This window comes from Ceratotherium simum, chromosome 24 (genome assembly GCF_057802395.1).
Source record: "Ceratotherium simum simum isolate JZ-2026a chromosome 24, ASM5780239v1, whole genome shotgun sequence".
Taxonomy (NCBI): domain Eukaryota; kingdom Metazoa; phylum Chordata; class Mammalia; order Perissodactyla; family Rhinocerotidae; genus Ceratotherium; species Ceratotherium simum.
The window spans coordinates 43,388,274-43,400,086 of NC_141923.1; the positions used below are offsets into that span (position 1 = coordinate 43,388,274).

The following is an 11,813-nucleotide window of genomic DNA, read 5'->3' on the forward strand; positions in this document are numbered from 1 at the left end:
TTTGCTAAAGCTTCTTTCCAATTTCTCATATTTTAGTTATTGTCCAACAACTTGCCAGATAAGAGCCACAATACAATTTATGAGAGAAAACACTTTTTAAATAAAATGAAACTTATTACTAAGTAAATATAAACAGTGACAGAGTGAAATTAAGAATTATAACTGGACTTATTTATAAGGAACATTTTGAGAATAAGTATGATACTTATAAATTTGAATCAATGTTATCTCCTGAGGATTTATTTAATTCTCAATTTTCCAATACCTACCTGAATTTCTGCAGAAATAGTTTTAATCCACTCATCCACTGTCTTTCTAATCCGAATCTTCTCTGATATCTCTCTACAAAAGAGAAAAAAGAATTTTCTTAAATTAGCATTTAACATCCTGAGAACAGGACCTGCATCAGAAGTCTTACATTGTTTTGAATCTACTATGTAGCCCAATATCCTTCATCTGAAAAGGAAAAACCAATGTTATTAGTTTTCATCAAATGTTTGAAGGATGTTTGAAAAGCACTTGTACATTCCAGAAGATATGCACCAAAGAGAGAAAAGAAATTAAAGGGAAAATTTACATCTATAAAAAGTAATAGCAACATGTATATATCCAAATTCCAACTTTATAATAAGTCCACATACTCAAAGGCAATAAAGAACCTCTTCTAAACATTAAAACACATTAAGCAAAATGAAATGCTTAGGAAAAAAATTAAGAAAGCCTGTAAAACTGGTAGTTTCATAAATAACTTTGGGTTGCCAACATCCTGTCTTACCTGTTGGTAGACAGGGCATTGATAAACGAATACATGGCAGCTCCGTCCTTTGCACGAATAATAGCTTCCAGGTTTTCTTCAAGTACTTTTTTATTGTTTTGTACTCCTCTCAAAATCTTCTCAGCATCTTTCAATACAGATCTTGTATTGCTTGTTTGAAGCTTAAAGGAATTCTGTGAAAGATCGGCAAGGCTCGACATAATCAGAGATTCTTTTGGCTTAAAAGGAAAAAAAAGGCAAAAATGTTACCATGTAAAACTCACATTAATTATATTAATACAAACAAGAGCTATTACTATAGTTGGGGCCATACACTATGCCAATATATTCTAAAGACTCAATGGGTCAAATTGAAGAGCCAATAAAAGACTACTTGGCAATTAAGGTTTCTTTCCATTTAGAAGTACTAATGTGAATATTAAGTGATATAGGGCTGGGAAGTCCACAGAAGTGCCAGGCAGTCCAGTCACCAATAAAAGCTGTATCTGGTGAAGAAAGCTAAAACAAAATAAGAGCAAGTTGGCTCTTGGTAGGGATGGCGGACATTGTGGACTAAATAAATGAGGGCCATTCGCAGTTCTCTTCCCCCTTCCTTCCTCTTCAAAAGAAGCTGGAAAGCTAGAGGTGGCCATGTGGCTCGGCCCTAGACTGGGAGCAGTAAGTAGAAGTCACTTGGTGAGGGGATCTGGGAAAGTTTTGTAAAGAGAAGAGACTGGGATGACATCTTTTTCAGTAGTTTGTCTTCATCCTTCCTCTTGCTTTCTGTCTTGATAAGTTTTTTATTTCTTCATAATTTTTACTATTACTAATCATCAAATTTAATATCCTATACCCGCTTTACCTGGAGTACACCATTTGTTTCTTTCCTCTTTTGGCCAAGATCATAAAGAATATCATCAGACTTGTGCACAGTCACTTTAGCTGTTCCTAGTTCTTCATAGGAAGGAAATCTTTGAGAGGACAGAGTGACAGTGCTGTAGAAGATTTAAAAATAAAGTTTCCTAAGTTGTGATAAATTCAGTAAACATTTGATTACATAAAACTTTGATATATTCTTAGTTATACATTACTAAACAGTGTCCTATTAAAATCGTACAATGAAATTAATCATTACATGATTAAACATATGAAAACACAGAAAATCACAAGAGACAAAATTATTCTGACCAGACTGGTTTAGGCATCGTAAGAAAAGAGCAGAAAAAAGGTTTTGCTTTGAAGAAACTAACATGCAGAAACACTTCCAGAATGACAAAGCAAGAACCTCTAAAAATCCACTCCTGCATAAGAGCAAAGACAACACTAGCAACGATGGTCAAAATCAGCTTTTTCAGAACTCTGGAAATTAAACAAAGGCTTGCAACAGCCTGAGGAACATTTAATCAAGAAATGGCTAACTCTGAGTAAGAACAGCAAGCTTTATGGCATTTTTAATTTGCTCCATTCCCAGAATACTTCCCCAACTCTGTGGTAGCCTTGAAAATCAACAGGCTCACAATCCCTGTAGCTGTGACAACCAACAGTATCACAACCACTCAAAAGGGCAGAACAAGCCTGGACCTCCTCAAAAAGTCCCATTCCCAGAGTTTCTCTTTATTTGACCTGACTCAGAGCTAGCTCAAGGAGAAACCCTATCTATCCTCAGGTCATTTTTCGAAAACAGTGGCAATCGTTTAATCTCAGCTGCGTGAGGTGGCCATACCAGCTGAAGTACACAAGAGGGTTGCCAATAAACTAAAAATCTGGGGAATGAGATGTCCATGTGGAGCTCTAAAAAACGCCAACACATTACTGGGGATCTAGAAGGTCATACACATGTACAAGGCTATGTGCATGCTCAAGAAAGACCTAAGAAGGGCCTAATCTCTCATGTCTGGCTGACCTTGAGGCTCTGTGCAAGTAGGAAGTTAAGGCTAATAAACTGTCAGAGCACTGAAGGTGTGCCCCCAACACACACGTGCATGTGCACGCACACACACGTATCCCCTTGTCAGAGAGAGGGAGACTTACTTGTTCAAAGTAGTTAAGGAAATCTCTTTCCAATCACTAGCAGACTTAGCTAACCAAACAGAGACTTGCTGTACATGACAAAGAATATAGACTTCACAGAATTAGTCCAGGAAAGTCACTAAACAAACAGCAATAACAAGAAAAACAATAACAAACCCCGGAGGGGTGGAAGAATCTGATTTCCAGAGTTGCCACATTACGTTATTTAAAATGTCCAATTTCAACAAAAAGTTGAGACACACAAAGAAACAGGAAAGTACAGCTCATACACAGTAAAAAGTATAGTTATTAGAAACTGTCCTTGAGGAACCCCAAATATTAGACTTACTAGACAAGGACTATAAATTAGCTATCACTAAAGGAAATCATGTTCAAAGAATTAAAGGAAAGTATAAGAATGAAGTCTCATCAAATAGAGAATATCAATAAAGAAACAGAAACTATTTTTTAAAAAGAAAGAAAGAAAAGAACTAAACAGGAATTCTGGAGTTGAAAAATACAATAACTGAAATGTAAAATTCACTAGAGGGGCTAAACAGCATATTTGAGTTGGGGAAAGAGAGAAACAGTGAACCTGAAGATAGGTTAATTGAGATTATCCAGTCTAAAAAACAGAGAGAAAAAAGAATGAAGAAAAATTAAGAGCCTCAGAGACCTGTGAAATACCATCAAGCATACCAACATACCACACAGTCCTAGGAGAGGAGAAAGGTTATTTGTACTATTTAACTGTATAAAGAAACAACAGCCAAAAACTTTCCAAATTTAATAAATATTAATCCACTCATCTAAGAAGCTCAACAAATTCCAAGTAGGATAAATTCACAGAGATCCACACTTAGACACATCATAGTCAAACTGTCAAAAGCCTAAGACAAAGGGAGAATCTTGAAGGCAGCAAGAGAGAAATGACTCGTCATATACAAAGGTTCCTCAATGAGATTTTTTGTTTTTTGTGAGGAGGACTAGCCCTGAGCTAACATCCAATGCCAATCCTCCTCTTTTTTGCTGAGAAAGATTGGCCCTGGGCTAACACCGTGCCCATCTTCCTCTACTTTATATGTGACGCCACCACAGCATGGCTTAACAAGCGGTGCATCAGTGCACGCCCAGGATCCTAACCTCTGAACCCGGGGCCACCAAAGCGGAGCATGCACACTTAACCACTGCGCCACCAGGCCAGCCCATCCTCAATAGGATTAAAGCTAACTTCTCATTAGAAACCATGGAGTCCAGAAGGCAGTGAGAAAACATATTCAAAGTACTGAAAGAAAAAGAATGTCAACAAAAAATTCTATATACAGAAAAACTATCCTTCAAAAGTAAAGGAGAAATTAAGAGATTATCAGATAAACAAAACTGAGAGAATTCATCTCTAGGAAACCTATCCTTGCAGGAAACACTAAAGGGAGTTCCTCAGGGTGGAATAAAAGGACACTAGCTATTAACTTGAATCCATATGAAGAAATAAAGAGTACTGGTAAAGATTAACTACATAGGTAAATACAAAAGAGTATAAAACATATTTTTGTTTATAATTCTTTTCTTCTCCTATCTGATTTAAAAGACAACTGCATAAAGCAATAAATATCAAGCTATACAGATGTGCTTATAATGTATAAAGATGTAATTTGAATGAAAATAATAGCAGAAACAAAGGGGAAGGGAATGAAGCTATATGGAACAAAGTTTTTGAATTCTATTGAAATTAAACTGGTATTAATCCAAACTAGATTGTTTTAAATTAAGATGTTAACTATAATCCCAAGGGCAATCACTAAGAAAATAACTCAAAAAGTACAGCGAAAGAAACAAAGGAATTAAAATGTTATACTAGGAAATATCTATTTAACACAAAAGAAGGCAGTATGGAGGAATAGTGGAATAATAAAAAGCCCCAAGACATACAGGAAACATATAGCAACATGGTAGACATAAATCTTACTTTATCAGTAATCATATTAAATGTAATCAGGTCTCCAAGTCAAGATGGCGGCGTAAGCAGACTCTGAACTCACCTCCTCCCGCGGACACAGGCAATTTACAACTACTCATGGAAAAATTACCCCTGAGACAGAACTGAAAACTGGATAAGAGGAACTCTTGCAACAAACGACAATCCTAATTGAGGTGGAAGAGGCAGAAACTCCCTTCTGGAGAGAAAAAACGCCACCTTCACAAGTCACCAGCTTCACGGCTGCCCGGGAACAGCCCAAAGGTATGCAACCTCCCTGGAGGAGCAGGGCCCTGAGCTGGGGAGTGCCCCTGCTGTGGGCATTTTGTGGACCCAGCACAATTGAGATGAGTGGCATAATATCTGACTTTGCCTGCTGCTAAAACATTGGGGAGTACCCCCAGAAAACCCGGTTCACAAAGACATTAAAACCGGCACTTAAAGGGCCCACGCGCAAACTCACCCGTTTCAGAAAGCAACCTAAAATCACCAGAAAGAAAGGTGCACAGTGCTTTGGTGAAAAGAGACTCACCTGATAGGCTCTGAGTGCATTGCAGTGAGAGGTGAGACCTCTCCAGGGACTGGGACATTGGCGGTGGCCATTGTTGTGGCCTGGTGTGGGCGTGCTGACACAGACACCATTGGAGTTCTCCCAGGGGCCTGCTAGCCCAAGTCTGCCCCACCCACTAGAACATCGATTTAATCCAGCTCAGCCAAGACAGGCAGCCCCCACTAGAGACTGGCCCCACTGAACAACAAGCCCTCAGGCAACTAGTAGGCCTGCATAGATTGGTGACTGGATTCTCTGCAGCCCGGCAACTGAGCCCACTTCAGTAGGGCAGGGCGTGCACAAGGAGCAGGTGGAGAATATGGGGCGGTGGTGGAGTGTGTGGGGCTCCTGCCGTGGAGAGACTGGGTCCACTTCAGGAGGTCGGGGCGCGCACACAGGGCACGACTGTGTTGACTGTGTGTGTGGACCTGTGGGCAGCGGAGCTTGTCGGCTGCAGAGGACTTGTGCTTCTCAAAGAACCACGTGGGGGGCTTGCCCCACCTTCCAAAGCCTGAGACAGTTGGGTGCTCGCGTGCCTGAGGCCAGCCCCACCCAGCTGCAATCCTCAGAGAGCTGACAAGAGACCTAAAGGCTGGTCTCTTTAGGCCCTGAGCCTAACAATCCACCATGCTGGGGGCCTACTCACTTAAAAGAAATACTGCAACACAAATGTGATATTAGAACTTGCAGCCAACTGTGCTGGGGCTCCCCACACCTGATAAAGAGACTGAAGGGCCCACAACAACTACAAGCAGCTGAGCATTACAACAGTTGGCCAGAAGCATAACTCAGCATCCCTGAGCGCCTACAGGGAGAGCAAACAGGCCACAACAGAAGGACACATGTAGCCCACATAGGGGTCACTCCTGGAACATTGAGGACTGAGGGAAGCACACTGCAGGTCTCCTAAGGCATCACTTATATAAGGTCACGTAGACAAAAGCACAGGGAAAGAGGCAAAATGAGGAGCCAAAGGAATATGTTCCAAGTAAGGGAACAGGAGAAAACCCCAGAAAAGGAACTAAGTGAAACAGAAATGAGCAACCTACCCGACACAGAGTTCAAACAAAGAGTGTTAGGGATGCTAGCTGATGTAGGGAGAAGAATAGATGAACTAAGTGAGAATGTCAACAAAGAAATGGAAGATATAAAAAAGAACCAATCAGAAATGAAGACTACAATACTGGAAATGAAAAATTCCCTAGAGAGACTCAAAAGCAGAGTAGAGGATACAGAAGAACGGATCTGTGAGCTGGATGAAAGACTAGAAAAAATTACCCAAGCTGAACAGGTAAAGGAGAAAAGAATTAAAAAGAGTGAGGACAGTCTAAGGGACCTCTGGGACAACATCAAGTGCACTAACATCCGTGTTATAGGTGTCCTGGAGGGAGAAGAGCGAGACAAAGGGGCAGAGAATCTATTTCAAGAAATAACAGATGAAAACTTCCCTAACCTAAGGAAGGAAACAGACATCCAGGTACAAGAAGCACAGAGAGCCCCAAACAAGATAAACCCAAAGAGGCCCACACCAAGACATATCATAATCAAAATGTCCAGAATTAAAGATAAAGACACGAGGCCAGCCCCGTGGTTTAGCGGTTGAGTGCGTGCGCTCCGCTACTGGCAGCCCCGGTTCGGATCCCAGGAGTGCACCGACGCACCGCTTCTCCGGCCATGCTGAGACCGTGTCCCACACACAGCAACTAGAAGGATGTGCAACTATGACAGACAACTATCTACTGGGGCTTTGGGGGGCAAAAATAAATAAAATTAAATTAAAAAAAAAAAAAAAAGATAAAGAGAGAATCCTAACAGCCACTAGAGAGAGACAAGTTACATACAAAGGAAATCCCATAAGGCTATCAGCTGACTTCTCAGCAGAAACCTTACAGGCTAGAAGAGAGTGGCATGATATATTTAAAGTGCTACAAGGAAAAAACTTGCAGCCAAGAATACTCTACGCAGCAAGGTTATCATTCAAAATGGAAGGAGAGATCAAAAATTTCCCAGACAAGCAAAAATTAAAGGAGTTTGTCAATAAGAAACCAGTGCTACAAGAAATGTTAAAGGGACTGATTTAAAGCGAAAAAAGAAGACCACAAATAGGAAAAATTATCTGTTTCCATGAAAAGATGGTAATGGATACAAATACACAAAAAAGAGGTTAGATATGATATCAAAAACATAAAACGAGGGAGGAGGGGAGTTAAAGAGTAGAGCCTTCAGACAGAGGTCAAAGTAAAGAGACCATCAACTCTGTATAGAAGGAGAAAGGAACAGAGAAGGACTACTAAAACAATGAGGAAAAAAAAATTTAAAAATGGCAGTAAGTACATACTACTTTAAACGTCAATGGACCACATGCTCCAATTAAAAGGCATAGGGTGGCTGACTGGATAAAACAACAAGAGCCATATATATGCTGCATACAAGAGACACACTTCAGACCTAAAGACACTCACAAACGGAAACTGAAGGGATGGAAAAAGATACTCCATGCAAATGGCAATGAAAAGAAAGCTGGGGTAGCAATACCCATATCAGACAAAATACACTTTAAACCAAAAACTGTAAAAAGAGACAAAGAAGGGCATTACATAATGATCAAGGGAACAATCCAACAAGAGGATATAACACTTGTAAATATCTACGCACCGAATGTAGGTGCACCTAAATATATAAAGTTTATAATTATTAACAGACACAAAAATAGAAATAGACAGTAACACAATAATAGTAAGGGACTTTAACACTCCACTTACACCAACGGATAGATCATCCAAACAGAAGATCAATAAGGAAACATTGGCCTTAAATGACACACTAGAACAGATGGACCTAGTAGATACATACAGAGCATTCCACCCAAAAACCGAAGAATACACGTTCTTTTCAAATGCACATGGAACATTCTCCAGGACTGATCACATATTAGGCCACAAAACAAGTCTCCATAAATTTAAGAAGATTGAAATAATACCAAGCATCTTTTCTGACCACAACGGTATGAAACTAGAAATCAACTATAGGAAGAAAATCAGAAAAGCCACAAATACGTGGAGATTAAACAAAATGCTACTGAACAACGATTGGGTCAATGAAGAAATCAAAGGAGAAATCAAAAAATACCTAGAGACAGATGAAAATGAAATTACGACATGCCAGAATTTATGGGATACAGCAAAAGCCGTTCTAAGAGGGAAGTTTATAGCAATACAGGCCTATCTCAACAAACAAGAAAAATCTCAAACAATCTAACAATGCACCTAAAGGAATTGGAAAAAGAAGAACAAACAAAGCCCAAAATCAGTAGAAGAAGGGAAATAATAAAAATCAGAGCAGAAATAAATGAAATAGAGACTAAAAAAAAATAGAAAAAATTGATAAAACCAAGAGCTGGTTCTTTGAAAAGATCAACAAAATTGACAAACCTTTAGCTAGACTCACCAAGAAAAAAAGAGAGAAGGCACAAATAAGTAAAATCAGAAATGAAAGAGGAGAAATTACAACAGAAACCTCAGAAATACAAAAGATTATAAGAGAATAATATCAAAAACTATATGCCAACCAATTTGACAATGTGGAAGAAATGGATAAATTCTTAGAATCATACAACCTTCCAAAACTGGATCAAGAAGAAATAGAGCATTTGAATAGACCAATCACCAGTAAGGAGATCGAAACAGTAATCGAAAACCTCCCCGGGCCGGCCCGGTGGCGCAAGCGGTTAAGTGCGCTCACTCTGCTGCAGCAGCCCAGGGTTCGCCGGTTGGGATCCCGAGCGTGCTCCGACATACCGCTTGGCAAGCCATGCTGTGGCAGCGTCCCATGTAAAAAATTAGAGGAAGATGGGCACGGATGTTAGCCCAGGGCCAGTCTTCCTCAGCAAAAAAAAGAGGAGGATTGGCAGATGTTATCTCAGGGCTGATCTTCCTCACAAAAAAAAAAGATGTTTGGGCCGGCCCCATGGCTTAGCGGTTAAGTGCGCGTGCTCCGCTGCTGGCAGCCCGGGTTCAGATCCCGGGCGCACACTGACATACTGCTTCTCCGGGCATGCTGAGACCACGTTCCACACAGAGCAACTAGAAGGATGTGCCACTAAGACATACAACTATCTACTGCGGCTTTGGGGGAAAAATAAATAAATAAATAAAATTATAAAAAAAAAAAGAAAAGAAAAGAAAACCTCCCCAAAAATAAAAGACCAGGAACAGATGGCTTCCCCGGTGAATTCTACCAAACATTCAAAGAAGACTTAATACCTATCCTTCTCAAACTCTTCCAAAAAATTGAGGAGGGGGGAAGCTCCCTAACTCATTCTACGAAGCCGACATTACCCTGATACCAAAACCAGACAAGGACAACACAAAAAAAGAAAATTACAGGCCAATATCACTGATGAACACTGATGCAAAAATCCTCAACAAAATACTAGCAAATTGCATACACCAATACATTAAAAGGATTATACACCATGATCAACTGGGATTTATTCCAGGTATGCAGGGATGGTTCGACATTCGCAAATCAATCAATGTAATACACCACATTAATAAAATGAAGAATAAAAATCACATGATCATCTCAATAGATGCAGAGAAAGCATTTGACAAGATACAGCATCCATTTATGATAAAAACTCTGAATAAAATGGGTATAGAAGGAAAGTACCTCAACATAATAAAAGCCATATATAGGACAAACCCACAGCTTATATCATCCTCAATGGTGAAAAACTGAAAGCTATCCCTCTAAGAACAGGAACCAGACAAGGATGCCCACTCTCACCACTCCTATTTAACATAGTACTGGAAGTCCTAGCCAGAGCAATCAGGCAAGAAAAAGAAATAAAAGGTATCCAAATTGGAAAGGAAGAAGTGAAACTCTCACTATTTGCAGATGACATGATTTTATATATAGAAAACCCTAAAGAATCCACCAAAAAACTTTTAGAAGTAATAAACAAATACGGTAAAGTTGCAGGATACAAAATCAACGCACAAAAATCAGTTGCATTTCTATACACTAACAACAAAGCAGCAGAAAGAGAAATTAAGAATACAATCCCATTTACAATTGCAACAAAAAGAATAAAATACCTAGGAATAAACTTAACCAAAGAGGTGAAAGATCTATACACCAAAAACTATAAAACATTGCTGAAAGAAATTGAAGAGGACACAAAGAAATGGAAAGATATTCCGTGCTCTTGGATTGGAAGAATTAACATAGTTAAGATGTCCATACTTCCTAAAGCAATCTATAGATTCAATGCAATCCCTATCAAAGGTTCAACAACATTTTTCACAGAAATAGAAGAAAGAATCCTAAAATTTATATGGAACAACAAAAGACCCCGAATAGCTAAAGGAATCCTGAGAAGAAAGAACAAAGCTGGAGGTATCACACTTCCTGATTTCAAAATATACTACAGAGCTATAGTAACCAAAACAGCATGGTACTGGCACAAAAACAGACACACAGATCAATGGAATAGAATCGAAAGCCCAGAAATAAACCCACACATCTATGGACAGCTAATCTTTGACAAAGGAGCCAAGAACATATAATGGAGAAAAGAAAGTCTCTTCAACAAATGGTGCTGGGAAAACTGGAAAGCCACATGCAAAAGAATGAAATTAGACCCTTACCTTACACCATACACAAAAATTAACTCCAAATGGATTAAAGACTTGAATGTAAGACCTGAAACTATGAAACTTCTAGAAGAAAACATAGGCAGTACGCTCTTCGGCATAGGTCTTAGCAACATATTTTCAAGCACCATGTCTGACTGGGCAAGAGAAACAATAGAAAAAATAAACAAATGAGACTACATCAAACTAAAAAGCTTCTGCACAGCAAAGGAAACCATCAACAAAACGAAAAGACAACCTAACAATTGGGAGAAGATATTTCCAAACCATACATCTGATAAGGGCTTAATCTCCAAAATATATAAAGAACTCATGCATCTCAACAACAAAAAAACTACCAACCCAATTAAAAAATGGGCAAAAGACCTGAACAGACATTTCTCCAAAGAAGATACACAGATGGCCAACAGACACATGAAAAGATGTTCAAAATCATTAACTATCAGGGAAATGCAAATCAAAACTACAATGAGATATCACCTCACACCCGTCAGAATGGCTATAATTAACAAGACAAGAAACAACATGTGTTGGAGACGATGTGGAGAGAAGGGAACTCTCATACACTGCTGGTGGGAGTGCAAACTGGTGTGGCCACTATGGAAAACAGTATGGAGATTGCTCAAAAAATCAAGGATAGAACTACCATATGATCCAGCTATTCCACTGCTGGGTATTTATCCAAAGAACTGGAAAACACCAATGCATAAAGATACATGCACCCCTGTGTTCACTGCAGCATTATTCACAATAGCCAAGACTTGGAAGCAACCTAAGCGCCCATCAAGGGACGAATGGGTAAAGAAGATGTGGTATATATACACAATGGAATACTACTCAGCCATAAGAAACGATGAAATCCAGCCA

At 39.3% G+C, this 11,813-nt stretch overlaps 1 protein-coding gene across 10 annotated transcripts in view; it reads right to left on the reverse strand.

The window, feature by feature from the left end:
• LOC101392261 (protein TALPID3) overlaps positions 1-11,813 on the reverse strand; it is a 157,777-nt gene that overhangs the window by 99,914 nt on the left and 46,050 nt on the right. For all 10 annotated transcript variants that reach the window (XM_087448445.1, XM_087448436.1, XM_087448437.1 and 7 more), the window contains 3 exons: positions 1,617-1,749; positions 776-993; positions 270-342 (listed from right to left, as the gene is read on the reverse strand). In XM_087448445.1, the coding sequence (XP_087304571.1) occupies positions 270-342; positions 776-993; positions 1,617-1,749 (424 nt within the window). The remainder of the gene's footprint in view (positions 1-269; positions 343-775; positions 994-1,616; positions 1,750-11,813) is intronic.